Source organism: Zalophus californianus, chromosome 6 (genome assembly GCF_009762305.2).
Source record: "Zalophus californianus isolate mZalCal1 chromosome 6, mZalCal1.pri.v2, whole genome shotgun sequence".
NCBI classification, from domain to species: domain Eukaryota; kingdom Metazoa; phylum Chordata; class Mammalia; order Carnivora; family Otariidae; genus Zalophus; species Zalophus californianus.
The window spans coordinates 140587849-140603216 of NC_045600.1; the positions used below are offsets into that span (position 1 = coordinate 140587849).

Consider the following 15368-nt stretch of genomic DNA (forward strand, 5'->3'; position numbering starts at 1 on the left):
CAAAAAAGTGCAAAGGATGATGTATGATATTTTTAAAAACTTAGAATGCATATAATAGCAATTTATATTGGTTTCCATACATATCTATGTCTCTAAATACAGGTCTAGGAATATCTCTGGAAGGAAGCGATGGGAAAAGATAGAGTAGGCTTTTTTTTGTGTCTATAATGCTTAATTTCATTAAAAAATCTGAAGTAGATAGGGCAAACCGTAAGCAAGTATTTAATCTTGCTGGGAGGTACATATCTAATAATGCTTTCTCTACTGTGTATTTGAAAGGTTCATAAGTTCTAAACAAAGCCCCTCAGTGAAAGGCAGTCCCACCACACTTAGGGAGAATTAGTCTGCTTCAGACCTGCTACATATGTGAAACTGAGAGCCCCAGCAGATTCAACTCATGTCGCCATAACTTTCTCCTACTTTAAATCAAATAATATCACATAATGGAGGACAGTGAAATACAAGTAATGCATTTTGAAAGTTGTGCCATTTTCATAGTTTGCTTAGCGACTGATCTGTAGTCCTAGGCAGAAAAGCATTTGATAACTAATCACCCCCTCTGCCTCACTTCATCCCCTTCTCATCAATCCCATATTAGTTTACTACTATGTGAAAGAATTATTCAGAATTCACTATGACACTTAATATACTGTTACATCAGTATATTAAGTGAGTAAAAATTCACTGAGTAAAAAATAACTGGATAAGTCAATACTGTATGTCATGATTAATGGTTTTGTGAACAGGTTGCTTCCATTCCTGAGTGTTTTTGTTTTTTTTTTTTGTGAGGGGCTTAAACAACAAACATTTATGGTGTCACAATTATGGAGTCTACAAGTCTGATCATTTAGGTGTTGCATGGGTTGGTTTCTTCTGAGAGCTATGAGGGGGGAGTCTACTGCATATTTCTCTCCTATCTCCTCGTGTGAGTGTTTAAATCGTAAGTGAGAAGAGAGGGACCTTTTCCTTCCTGAGAAAAAAATATTTTTGAAGTCTTCTTGTGTGGACATCTTTTGATTAACTTTTAAAAGGATAATGAATTTTGTTATAGCATTTTGGAAAAACCAGAATTTCAGCTTTATACTAGACATCTTGCCTTGTTCACAGGTTACTACAGGCTGCCTCATCTAATAAGGAAGAGTCTTCCAAAACTGAAAGTGAATTAATATGTTGCCTGTCTGAGCTCTACCAGAGAAAGTCTCGGGAAGAATCCATTGTGTCCAATCAGGAAGACAGCAAAAAGAAACGTAAGTGCATAGACTGTTTTTTGAGCCTGTATGTTTTAAAAGATTGGCATTCCCTAAAATGTGGTTGAAATTGTAACTGAATAAGAGAAGGACAAGTTCTTATATTTCAAACTTGAAAATGATTACATTAGTTACAAAAGTGATATTAAAAAATCGCTCACAATCCTACTTTCTTAATAAACCATTTCCGTTTTTAGTTATGACAGAAATATAAATCCAACTTTATGTGCTGCTTATAAATACTTACTCATCTGCTACCTTGCCTTTTTGGTTACTATTCTACCTCATTGCTTCACAAGATTTACAAAATTCTTACGTTGTCGAACAGATTTTCAGTTTTTATCATTATAAATAATATTAGAGTGTACATCATGCGATTTTTTTTTTTTAAGATTTTATTTATTTGACAGACAGAGATAGAGCAGAGACACAAGCAGGGGGAGTGGGAGACAGAGAAGCAGGCTTCCCGCTGAGCAGGGAGCCCGATGTGGGGCTCAATCCTAGGATCCTGGGATCATGACCTGAGCCAAAGGCAGGTGCTTAACAACTGAGCCACCCAGGCGCCCTGCATGTGATTTATTTTTTGAGTGCCTTCCTTAGAATAAGTTGTCAGGAACAAGTTACTGTACCAAAAAGTGGGAGAAAGTAGCTTTTGATGCAGACTGCTCAATTGCCTTTTAGGAGAGTTTCGTCACAACTCTGACCATTGGGGAACACCAAAATGGGTCTGTTTGGCATTTGCCTTGCTAAAAATCATCTGATCCTGTTGCGATGTTTTGTTCCTAAACCTCAGTTTAAAGAAGAGCTCTCTACTCCAGGTTGTAGGTACAAGGAGATGCACGAACCCCCAAATTGAGATCCTCCTAAAGGGATATGCTTTATTTCAGTATTCTTTCACAGACTCTTTCATCTGAATTAAAGTGGTTCCTAAATTTGCAGAAGTGAAAGTTATTTTCCTTTTCTCTCCATGCTGTTTTGGAAGGAGGGGTTCCTCGGACTCCAGTGCGGCAGAAGATGAACACCATGTGCCGCTCCCTGAAGATGTTGAACGTGGCGAGGCTGAACATGAAGGCGCAGAAGCTGTGTCCAGAAGGCAGTCCAGAGGCGGCCGGGGAGAAGGGGGTCCAAAGGCCGGCCAGTGGGAGGACAGCAGATAAAGGGGAAAACCGAGGAAGGACACTAAGAAGCTCTAAACCTAAAGGTATTCCTCAGTTCCACAGCTTTTTGGTGTCTAAGGCCAGGTTTACTCTTTCATACCCTCAGATTCTTGTAAGTTTTAATCCTATCCGTCAATTAATGAATATTTATCAAACATCTGCTGCATTCCTCAAAGTATGTTATGGGGAATACAATAAAAATAAGATCGTGTCCTATTCTCAGGTTTAAGATCCAGCCGCAAAGATGATAATAATTCATATATGCAGATACACACACACACACACACACATATGCAGACACACACACACACACACACACAATAATAATTCATATATGCAGATACACACACACATGCAGACACACACACACACACAATAATAATTCATATATGCAGATACACACACACACACACACACACTCTCTCTCTCTCTCTCTCTCTCTCTCTCTCTCTCTCCATAACGAACTAATGCAGCCTAGTACCTGAGAGAGCCAGGAATCTACAACAGGAAGGACTGGAGAACTGAAGGGCAGTCTTGGGCCAGAACAGGCTGAGGGGGCATCTCAGGAGTCAGGGGAGCCCAGGCTAGATGCTGAGGAGCAAGCAGAGTTGAGATGGCAGCAAGGTAAGAGAGAGCGTGCTAGAAGGGGATTGGCATAAGCAAAGTTACAAGACGGGCCATGGCATGGCCATACGAGAGGTGGTTAAAGAAGCTTTATACATTGAGGAATTAAGGGAGAGGAGAAAGCTTTGGGAGTGATCGAGGGTATTGAGGTCTTTCAGAGTTGGGCAGAAGAATTGCGTCCAGTACATTACTTTTACTATTTTTTTTTTAAGATTTTATTTATTTATTAGAGTGAGAGAGAGCATGAGAGCAGGGTGAGGGGTAGAGGGAGAAGCAGACTCCCTGCCGAGCAGGGAGCCTGACGCGGGGCTTGATCCTAGGACTCCTGGATCACGGCCTGAGCCGCCCAGGTGCCCCTAATTTTTACCATTCTTTATTTGTTTTCTAAAAGAGGGATAAAGAGTCTCCAGGCCCAGCGGATCCCTGCGGTGCGCTCCCGCGCCGCTCCTCCCCGGGAAGGAAGGGGAGTCTCCCCGGATCTGCCGCTTGTTGGGTCCCTGCTGCAGGAGCAGTGGCCCGACTGGGCCGCGGATCACAGTTTGTGGCAACCCCAAGCTGAGAGCCCGCGCCTCAGCTCCGTCTCTGCAGCCGCCTTCCCCGCTCCGATCCCTGGGAGCTCTGGCGCACTCAGGCTCCCCCGGTCTTTCTGTGACCCCAAGGGTCCTGAGACCGCACTGTCCCGGGAGGGTTCCACCCCCTGCTTAGCCACGGCAGCGACGTCTCTCAGCGGAGCCGACTTCTAACAGTTCCGATTTTGTGCTCCGCCGCTCTATCACTTGCCAGAAGCGGCCGACGGAGGCCCCTCCCCCGCCGTCTATCCTCCCGAATATCGCCTCGGATTCACTTCTCCGCACGTCCTACCTTCCAATGTTCCCAAGGCCCTGTGGACTTAGGCATTGCCAAGCCAGACAGCAAAAATGAATGTATTTAATGGCCAATAAGATTTAAAGGAAAAATATGTGTTTTCCATCATCCAGCTTTACCCCACACTCTTGCTCTTCTTTCAAGTTCCACTTTCAAGTTCACTTCCTCCAACAGACTTTCCCAGATTGTCCCAGACAAGATTAACCTCTCTGCCACTGTGATTGCTGAGCTTACTCATGGTCCTTTGCATGGCTGGCCTTGAGCAGGATTGTTTCTGACAGCATCTAGAGGGCAGAGATCAAATCTGATTCAGACTTATTTCTTCCTAGGTCACCCTAGCCCAATATGGCAAGCTCACAAACTCTAATGTTCCAGGCCCTATGAAATGATCTCTCCCAGATCCAGCAGCCTTTGAGCAAGGGCTTCAAAGTGCTCAACATCCAACTCACTGAACAGAAAATAAGGCAAGACTATGATTCTAAAGGCTCATACATCTACCATGACATAATTAAACACAACAGACGTGAATAAACACCCCATGCCCTGAAACTCTAGTGACTGTTAGGTCATTCTCTCAGTATTTGTTTAGATGCAACAGAAAACTGGCCTTGGTATGAATTCTACAAAAGAGGAGGTTCCAACTGGATTCCAAATTATAGCCTGTATTTCCATCCCAGAAGCTTTCTTAAAGCTCAGAAAGTTACAGGAAAGCTTAAGAACAGTGAGAAACAATTTAGATATTTTTATTTTTTGTTCATTCATTTATTATCCTATTAAAACGGCTTGAAAATTCAAAAAATAAAAAATAAAAAAATAAAAGGGATAAAATTGCAGTAGGTTTCTCATTTCTCAGGGCACTTTCAGAGCCAGTCCTGTGGGAGGACTGTAAAGATAGCTCATGGACTTCGGGCAATAACTGCATGATGTCACCTTTGATTTCTTTTGAGAATTCTGGAATAAATAAACGAATTCTCCTTGAAGCCTTTTTTTTTTTTTTTGCCTGTGGAATGTTAGAGTCATAGATGATCATCAGTCTGAATGAGACAGAACATGTTTAATGAGCTAATAAAAGTATTCGAGAATGTGGATGGTTCATTCAAGGGAGAGCAAAATTAACAGCACCCAAGACTGTGTGCTATTAACTGTTTCTGGACTAGATTCTGAGCAGAAATAGACCTGCCCGACAGTGGCACGCAGCTTTTTGACAAAGGTGCCCCAGTAATTCAGTGGCCAAAGGATAATCTTTTCAACAAATGGGTGTTTGTATGGAGAAAATGAACTTCAACCTTACCTCTTACTAGTATTTCAAATCTCTGCTCTATTTTTTCATTGTAATGTTGCTTATTTATGTTTCTCCCATTTTAAATGGCTCAGTTTTACTATAGGTTTCTATATTTGGGTTTTCAGAGAATCATTGTTTTGTTTCTGTTGATCTCTCTTGTTTCCTTTTTTTCTTTTCCTATTGTTCCTATCTTTATTCCTTTTTGGGGTTTACTCTCATGTTATTTCTTGTGTTGGACCCTTAGCCGATTGGTTTTTATTTTTATTTATTTTTTTAAAGATTTTATTTAAGAGGGAGGGAGAGAGAGAGCATGAACAGGGGGAGGGCCAGAGGGAGAAGCAGGCTCCCCACTGAGCAGGGAGCCCGATGGGGGGGCTCAATCCCAGGACCCTAGGATTATGACCTGAGCCAAAGGCAGATGCTTAACCAACTGAGCCACCGAGGTGCCCCTATTTTTTTTTCTTTAAAAGATTATTTAAGTCTATGAATTTTCCTTTAAGTTTAACTGCATTATACAAGTTTGCCATATTCTGTTTTCACTGATACTTATTTCTAAATATTTTCTGACATCCATAATGTAAGGGAATTTTTTAATCCAATCTGATAGTTTCTTTTACCCAGCAAGTATATTTGTAAAATAAATGTTTATAATTACTGATAAGCTTGGATGTTTTTTGGTGTCTTATTTTGTGCTTTCTATAGTTTTTATTTTTTCCTTTCTAGCAGACTATGGGATTAATCAAGTTTTATTTATTCCTCTTTTTCCTTTCTGTTAGGTTTGGAGGTTATATAGTTTTGTTTTGCTTTTTTAAGATTTTATTTTTAAGTAGTCTCTATACCCAACATGGGGCTTGAACTCACAGCCCTGAGATCAAGAGTTATATGCTCCAGGGCGCCTGGGTGGCTCAGTCGTTAAGCGTCTGCCTTTGGCTCAGGTCATGATCCCAGGGTCCTGGGATCGAGCCCCGCATCAGGCTCCCTCCTCATCTGGGAGCCGGCTTCTCCCTCTCCCACTCCCCTTGCTTGTGTTCCCTCTCTCGCTGTGTCTCTCTCTGTCAAATAAATAAATAAAAATCTTAAAAAAAAAAAAAGTTATATGCTCCATCAATTGAGCCAGCCAGGCACCCCTATAGTTTATTTTCCATTAATGATTATCCTTAAATTTATAACATGCACACTTGATTTGCAAAGCCTTAAAATTACCATCTCTGCAATTTCTCAGCCTCCACACTATTGACATTTTGGGTGGGGTAATCTGTTGTGGGGGCTGTCCTTTGTGCGGTAGGATGTTTAGCAGCATCCCTGGCCTCTGCCCACTAGATGCCAGGAGCATCCTCCTCATCCCAACCAGTCTGGCAACCCAAACACAGTCAAATGTCCCCTGGGAGGCAAAAATTCCCAGTTGACAGCCACTGGCTTAAACAATACAATGACTTCAGCTAGATGTGATGATCAATTTTACTTTTTTTTTTCATAGATTTTAAAACCGAAGAGGAGCTCCTATCTTACATACATGAAAATTACCAAAAGACTGTGGCCGCAGGAGAAATCACATTGCATTCATGTGCTCGGAATATGATATCAACCATTAAAGCATTCCTAAAATCCAAAGGCACCAAGGAATTAGAAGTAAGAGAGTATGGGGTGGTTGGTTGCTTGTTGGTGGGTTTGGTTCATATGTCTTGGGAAATGACTATTATGTGGTATGTGATTCACAAGTAAGATAAGCAAGGGGGTAAACATAATTCCAGACCTTGGAAGGTGGACATGGTGAACTGGTAAGGCAGAAACCCAGGAAATAGGCCAAGTGAAGGTAGTGGTAATTACATATACTTCTTTTCTAATGAAATCTCTGTCTTCAGCTGCATGTTAGCTGCATGAATTAAGCTGGTGTTTCTTACCCAGAGTCACCTAGAACACTTTTTTAAAATGCTGATGATGCCTGGCTTCCTCAAGACCAACTGAAACAGATCTTTGGGCCTTGGCTGGGCATATGTACTTATAAAAAGCTTGCTAGGGGCGCCTGGGTGGGCTCAGATGGTTAAGCGTCTGCCTTCGGCTCAGGTCATGATCCCAGGGTCCTGGGATCGAGTCCCGCATCGGGCTCCCTGCTCCTTGGGAGCCTGCTTCTCCCTCTGCCTCTCTCTCTCTCTCTCTCTCTCTCTCTCTCTCTCTCTCTCTGTCTCTCATGAATAAATAAATAAAATCTTTAAAAAAAAAAAAAGCTTGCTAGATGATTCTTATGCACAGGGAGTATTGCCAGTCATTGGTTTAGACCATGCTATCATTGTTTTTATTCGTGTTTAGTGGTGCAAGCCAGGCGCCTCTAAAGTGGACAGGAGTTGTTTACAGTCTTTTTTTCTTTTCCTTTCTTCCTTTTCTTTTTTTCTTTTCTTATTTATTTATTTAAAGTAAGCTCCATGCCCAACGCAGGGCTTGAACTCACAACCCTGAGATCAAGACCTGAGATCAAGAGTCAGATGCTCTACCAGCTGAGCCAGCCAGGCATCCCCATGGTCCTTAGATTTCTCAGTCACTAACTTAATGGAATCTTTTTTTTTTTTTTTTAAGGAAGGTCAGATATGCAGGCTTGTTGTAGCTATGCCCCCTTGCTCTCAAATACTTTTTACCATGCTCCTTTTGAAAATATGAAGGAAAAACATTTTTTTTTTTTAAGGTTTTATTAGAGTGTGTGAGCACGGGGTGGGGCGGGGGAGCGGGAGAGAGAAAATCTCAAGCAGACTGCATCAAGCACAGAGCCCAGTGGGGGGGCTTGATCCCATGAACCCTGATATCATGACTTGAGCTGAAACCAAGAGTCTGACACTCAACCGACTGAGCCACCCAGACACCCTGCACATTCATTTCAACTATTTTTCATTCAAATGAAATAAGGGAGCAGTTCATAAGGGAATGTACTTCCCTTCTTAGGACATTAATCAGCTGTGAAATGAATTAGAAATAGTAAGTAACTCAGAATTCTATTTAATAATTTTGTATTTTCAGAGGAACTGCGTGAATCAAGTAAAAAATAGCCTCTTAAAAACTAGCAAAAGTCTTCGACAGAATCTAGGGGAACAATTGGATGAAGATAAAGTCAGAGAGTAAGTAACTACCTTGATTTATTTATTTTTTACCATCACTCCAACAAAACAGCTCCAAGATTTTCTTGGATCCATTTAAAATTGATTGATAAATAAGTAAATAAATAAATGCAAACTCGATTGCCAGTTGCTCATAGAGGCTTTTTGTGGTTGATTCTTGGTGATGTTCTGATGTGCAGTTTGAGTTCCTGTTTACCTGATAAGCATATCGTTATTTGGAGAAGGCAGTGGCTCTTCTCCTTTTTGGTTGTCGGTTCTTTTGTAAACAGATCTTTGCTTTTAGTTAAATGGCACTCAAGATAGATATGACCCAAGTATTTTATTCTGTCAAGGTGCCAACTTCAGGTATTTCTTCGTTTGGAGCTGTGTCTGCAGTGCCCTTCCATACACGAAAGCATCGTTGAGATGGAGCAGGTGGTGAAGGAGGCAAGTATATAGCTCAGTGCTGCTGGAAATAAGCCTGAGGCTCTTAGCTTCCCTGCAGAAGGCGTATGGTAATTTTCGAATATCTTCTTCAGGTGACAGACTTGCTGCGCATGGTGTGTTTGACTGAGGATTTGGCATACCTAGCAAAGTTTCTGGAAGAAATTTTGGGATTGTGAGTTTGATGCCTACTAACTTTAGAACTATTTTACCAGGAATTGCATGTGGTATTATGTGAGAATTGTGGAATTCTAAGGACTGTTTGTCCTGCTGGATGAGGGATGGAACAGAGAGGGTGGAATGGTGGCCATTGCATATTTAACCAATTTATTCCACAGGTATATTGACTCGATCCCGAAGACCCTTGGAAATCTTTATGACAGCCTAGGGTTTATGATTCCTCAGAAGCTGGCTGGTGTCCTTCCTCTAGATTTTTTCAGTGATGACTCCATGACACAAGAGAACATATCACCCCTTCTTTCTGTGCCTCTTCTGTCAAGTGCTCATAGATCAGTGTCGGGTGGCACTGAATCTGACCAGCTGGAGGAGCTTCGAACCCGATCAGCTAAGAAGAGAAGGTGGGAGCTCCAGGAATTGAAGGAATTACTTGCTCTGTTGTAGTTCTGACAGAGGGCAGTTGTCTTGGTATATAACTTGTTGAATTACTAGTTGCCCTTTTGTCTGAATCCCAAAAGCCATCTATTGGCATTCCTAACATGCAGCATCTGGCATCCTTTTTATTATCCAAGGAATATACAGGAATGATAATGTAGTCCCCAGTGCCCTTGCCTATCCACGTGGGGTCTCCAGGAGCTAGGAGCCTTTTATGAGATAAGCTTCGGGCTTCAATGTACTTTCTGTTTTCCTTGATGCTCTTCGTTCTTCATAACTAGTTGAATTGATAGTAGTTAACTTTTGGAAATTGTGAAGTTGTGTTTTGCTACAAATTCAGGCCAATGCCAACATAACTGGCTTCTATTAGTGTATTATTTTCAACCCTGATTCTTTTCTAATTTACTCGTAACCTCTATTGAATGTATAATGGCTGTTTCTATTTTTAAAAGGAAAAATGCATTAATAAGACATAAAAGCATTGCAGAGGTTTCGCAGAATCTTCGACAAATTGAGATCCCCAAAGTGTCCAAGAGAGCTACAAAAAATGTAAGTTTTTCCCAAGGGACAGGAAATAGTGCTACCAGATCTGTTCCTCCCAGCACAAGTTGACACAATAAGCTTGAAGGGCAGTGTCTACTTTGAGGAAGTGGACACTGGAGGATACAGAAATAAAACGATGTTTTTATGAATGAGTATTCAACTGGAATCCAACAACTAAAGAACTATAAATTTGCTAAAGATAAACCAGTTTACCCAAAAGTATGACAGAGGTGATACAAAGAAAAACAGAAAGGAATGAATAAGTTAATTAAAAATCCTTAGAGGGGCGCCTGGGTGGCTCAGTCATTAAGTGTCTGCCTTCGGCTCAGGTCATGGTTCTAGGGTCCTGGGATCGAGCCCTGCATTGGGCCCCTGCTCAACAGGAAGCCTGCTTCTCCCTCTCCCTTTCCCCCTGCTTATGTTCCCTCTCTCGCTGTGTCTCTCTCTGTCAAATAAATAAATAAAATCTTTAAAAAAAAAATCTTTAGATAAGCAAACTCAAAATAATAACAAAGCAGGGGCGCCTGGGTGGCTCAGTTGTTAAGCTTCTGCCTTCGGCTCAGGTCATGATCCCAGGGTCCTGGGATCGAGCCCCGCATCGGGCTCCCTGCTCAGCAGGAGGCCTGCTTCTCCCTCTTCCACTTCCCCTGCTTATGTTCCCTCTCTCACTGTGTCTCTCTCTGTCAAATAAATAAAATAAATAAATCTTTAAAAATAATAACAAAGCAAAGAGACCACTGAAAAATAATGTGCATCATAATAGGACTTTGGTTGCAGACCAGAAGGTGCTTTTCAGTACATTTTACTTCAGTAAGGTGGGGTGGGGGCAGCTGTCATGAAGCCAGGTGATTGCTGGTTTTTTTTTGGTGGCAGGTGTGAGAACTTGAGGCTTTGTTGGTTGCAAAAAAGAAAGAAACCCAGCTGGAGTCTGTTTATTAAGTAGAATTGATATCTTGGTAAGGAAAGAAGGGAGACAGGGTGCATTGAAACTTTTTGAACTGCATGAACTGAGAAGAGTTAAAATTCTGTAAGAACTAGCTTTACTAGCATTAATCATCACAATAGTGCTTCTGTTTCTAGAGATGTATAGCTGTCCTTTGGAATTGGAGGTGGGATTGTTTTAAGAGTTAGTGGTGTTCACTTCCTTAGTATGCCTTAATAAGTATAAGTGAAAAAATGCAAATCTTGTGTATCTTGGAATCCTGATTGGAGAGCAGGAAATCCAGAAGTGGGTGGCTACAAAGGTGTCAGACCTCCTTTCTCTCTAGATGTTACAATGATTTGCAGTCCTTTCTAGCACTCAAGTCAGCCTCTATGTGGTAGTTCATTCTTCAAGAAATATATTGGCATAACTGGAAAGAAACAAAAGCTTTAAAAACAATTCCGTTGTTTATTTTTTTAAAAGATTTTATTTATTTATTTGACAGAGAGAGACACAGTGAGAGAGGGAACACAAGCAGGGGGTGTGGGAGAGGGAGAAGCAGGCTTCCCGCTGAGCAGGGAGCCCAATGCAGGGCTCGATCCCAGGACCCTGGGACCATGACCTGAACCGAAGGCAGATGCTTAACGACTGAGCCACCCAGGCGCCCCTTAATTCCGTTGTTTAGATGCATCTAGATTTTTAGACTATTGAATAGTTAATAGATTAATGCAGAGAAGTCCCTAAGAGTATAGTCATCCTCTAATTTATATGGGTTTTCCCTTATTTTTTAGTTATAAAAAGTATATATGGTCATCGTTAAAAAAAATTAAAAATCCTATAAAGTTAAATTTAAGAATGTCCCTTCTCCATTCATTCTTTTTTTTTTTAAGATTTTATTTGAGAGAGAGGAGCAGGGGAGAGGGAGAGAATCTCAAGCAGACTCCCTGCAGAGCCTGCCCCAGGAGTCCGATCTCACAGCCCTGAGAATCTCACAACCTTGAGATCGTGACCTGAGCCGAAATCAGAGTCTGATGCTCAACTGACTGAGCCACTCAGTCGCCCCACCATTCATTCTTCAGAAGTAATCCTTGATGACTGTTGTGTCTGTCCCAGGCCCTTTTCTCTATATACCGATAGCACACATCAAAGGTGTCTTCGTCCCTGTTACACACAGACGTACACATTACAAGCTGAACAAACCTGCTGTACTTGTTCTGGTTTCGTTTTTTTCTTTTTTCCCTTTTTCCCATCGTGGACTTGTTTCTCTGTACGTACAGATAGGTCTTCCTTCCTTCTCTATTTCTAGAGGTCTTCCTGAGGTTTTAATGTCTGCATTGGATGGATGTATCAAAATTTGCTTCACTCTACGGATATCAAGGGTGTTTCTTGTTTTGTATTACAATGCAGGCTTCAGTGTCCTTCGAACATGTATCTGTTTTTGTGCATTTTACAAGTATTACTGTTAGGGATTCCTACAAGCGGAACTGCAAGGGTCAGAGGATTTCATGTGGAATTTTTATTCTTTGAACTGAATGCCGATTTCCTCCTCTTCCAGGAGAGCTCTCGTCCTCCTCTTCAGCAGCCTGTACTTCCGGTGAAAGATCCAGTACAAGGTACACTGTGCTCTTGCAGTGCACACATTTATTGACTAGCACGACAAACTTAGTTTAATTGCACATATTTTAGCAGCTGCATACAGTTATAAATTAGAATTTTGTATAATCGTTGGTTAATGAAATCTGTCCAAATACCACGTGCTAGGAGAATGAGGTATTCACATGGTCTCAAAATCCTGCATTCTGCAAAATCACTGGCTGGAAATTTTTTTAAAAACACTATTATTATGAAAACCACAGAAAGGAAAAGAAGTGATGATAAACTGGTTTAGGTGAAGGCACTTAAAGTGTGACCACTGAACGCACCACATGATCCCTGCTTGCGTCTTAACTTTCATGGGTCGGGGTCGGGGAGCGGTAAGGGATATTGCTGACCATGAGAGAAGTGGGAAGATGGATAGTATGCTGGGTGCCCTGCCCTTGTTCTTGGGAGATGTGCACTGAAGTGCAGGGAACTGAAGGGTTGGGATGGCCCCACCTTACTGTGCAACTTCGGTGGGGGAAAAATTCTGTAAACATAGAGGTGCAGAGAGAAAACAGATGTTGATGGCTGGTGAATTTTAGTGTTGATTCTATGTGTAATGTGTTATTCTTTGAAGCTTTCTGTCAATATTAAACTTTGAAAAACTTGGGAAAACCAAGGAACAAATCAGACTTGGCTGTCAGGTCCTAAATCCATTTCAGGCATTTGTTTTGAAACTTGAGTGTTGTTGGTGTCCATAACAGTAATGTCGGTCACTAGTGGGTAAATATCAGGGCTCCTCCCAGCTTGTGGATCAGGGTTAATTTGGTTTGTATTTAAATGACCTGCTCTTAGAGGAATTTATCCTTAGTGTTTGGGTAGCCGCCTCTGGGCCATCTTGCTTTGGACTAAGATGCCATCCTGCTAGCTTTGTCAAGTAGTTTTTGACTCGGGAGCTGCTTCTCCTAACTTTGAGTCTAAGTGGCCACACAATTCTCATGTCCTGGAGTCAAGAAGAGCATTTAAAATAACCTAGCAAATTCGTAAAATATCGTAAGAAGAATGAGATTTGTGGAATTGAAAGGAACAGTTCCTCTCCTTGGAGTTGAGCAGAATACAAAGCAGTCAAAAGGTCTAAAGTGAGGAAAATCATCATAACAGTGGCGTATAGTAAAAGGACTCTGACCTCCATTAGCCAGCCTCTTAAGGATTGTGTCCATTTTACAATGAGGACAGCCTCTAATTTAAGTGATGTGGGCCTTCCTCATGTTCCTGAAAAGTTGGATTTAAACTGAATTTGTAAGAGTAGTTTGCATCATGTGAGTATAATATTTAAGGAAATCCTATTAGTAAATGTGAATATTAGTAAATGTTGCTTTTTCTTTTTTTAATGCTTTCAGAAGTGACCAAAGTTCGAAGAAATCTCTTCAACAAGGAAATGATTTCTCCTTCAAAGAGATCAGCAAAGCGGGGGTTGCCTAGAAGCCACTCTGTGTCCGCAGTGGAAGGTCTGGAGTGTAAACTTGACAACTTCAGGAGGACCAAAGGTACTATCTTTTAGGGTAGCCAAGAGAAGGGGGGGCTCTTGGATCCAAAGCAGCCTCCAGACTCTATTTGTTGCAGAAACTCATTGATCTGTTTTCCTCTCTGTGGTTACCATCAGTTTTCCCCTTGGGGTCTCTCTCCCTCCAAGCTTGGATGAAGACTTGATCCTGGTATCTGCTCAGTCTTCCCCTTCCTAGTCGCCCCCACAGACAAACATCTATTTTACAAAACCAATGAAGAAGGATAGTGACCAGTTGTTTTCAAGTCTTTTGAGGGTTTTTTTGTTTGTTTTCTTTTTTCTTTTTTGTTCTTTTAGTAATTGAGTAAAATATGATTCACCTGTCTTTGTTATATTCACAGTTATGCAACCATCATCATAAATTCCGGATCGTTTTTTTTTGTGTTTGTTTGTTTTTTAAGATTTTACTTATTTACTTGACAGAGACAGTGAGAGAGGGAACACAAGCAGGGGCAGAGGGAGAGGGAGAAGCAGGCTCCCTGCTCAGCGGGGAGCCCGACATGGGACTTAATCCCAGGACTCTGGGATCATGACCTGAGCTGAAGGCAGATGCTTAACTGACTGAACTGCCCAGGCACCCCCTGGGTCCTTTTTATCACTCTAGAAAGAAACTCCATTTCCCCTGACTTTCCTAGCTGGAGGCAACCACCAATCAATCTACTTGCTGTTTCTGTGGATTCTCCTCTTGTGGGTATTTCTGGGTTTGTTTTGTTTTGTTTTGTTTTTTAAGATTTTATTTTGAGAGCATGAGCAGAGGGGAGAGGGAGAAGCCGACTCCCCGCTGAGCAAGGAGCTCAATGTGGCGCCCAGTCCCAGGACCCTGGGATCATGACTTGAGCTAAAGGCAGATGCTTAACCGACTGAGCCACCCAGGCGCCCTCTTGTGGGTATTTCTTATAAGTGGAATCATACACTATACACCAGCTTTTTTCACTTAGCATAATGTTTTTAAGCCTTATATACGTGTGGTAGCATGTCTTAGCACCTCATTTCTGTTTATTGCCCATAATATACCATTGTACGGATGAACTGCCTTTTATTTATCCCTTCCATCAGTTGGTAGACATTTGAGTTGTTTCCACTTTTCAGCTATTGTGAATAATGTTTCTATAAACATTCATGTACAAGATTGTGTGTAGACATGTTTTCTATTCTCAGGCACATGCCTTGGAATGAAATTGCAGGGCCATATGGTAACTCTTTAACTGTGAGGAACTACTGAATCATTTTCCAAAGTGGCTATACCATTTTACATTCCCACTAGCAATGTATGAGGGTTCGTTTCTCCACACCTACCTTCTGTTGTACCCCCCTTTTTTTTTAAGTAGGCTGGGGACCCCTGGATGGCTCAGTTGATTGCACATCTGACTCTTGATTTCGACTCAGGTCATGATCTCAGGGTTGGGAGATTGAGCCCCGAGGCTCTCAGGCTCTGCGCTCAGCATGGA

The 15368-nt window shown here is 41.7% G+C and overlaps 1 protein-coding gene across 2 annotated transcripts in view; it reads left to right on the plus strand.

The window, feature by feature from the left end:
- The window catches only part of TICRR (TOPBP1 interacting checkpoint and replication regulator), a 45766-nt gene that overhangs the window by 11718 nt on the left and 18680 nt on the right, over positions 1-15368 (plus strand). For both annotated transcript variants that reach the window (XM_027571382.2, XM_027571383.2), the window contains exons 6-15: positions 1108-1247; positions 2230-2448; positions 6652-6803; positions 8181-8278; positions 8611-8704; positions 8797-8876; positions 9040-9279; positions 9766-9862; positions 12334-12391; positions 13757-13903. In XM_027571382.2, coding sequence (XP_027427183.1) covers positions 1108-1247; positions 2230-2448; positions 6652-6803; positions 8181-8278; positions 8611-8704; positions 8797-8876; positions 9040-9279; positions 9766-9862; positions 12334-12391; positions 13757-13903 — 1325 coding nt within the window. The remainder of the gene's footprint in view (positions 1-1107; positions 1248-2229; positions 2449-6651; positions 6804-8180; positions 8279-8610; positions 8705-8796; positions 8877-9039; positions 9280-9765; positions 9863-12333; positions 12392-13756; positions 13904-15368) is intronic.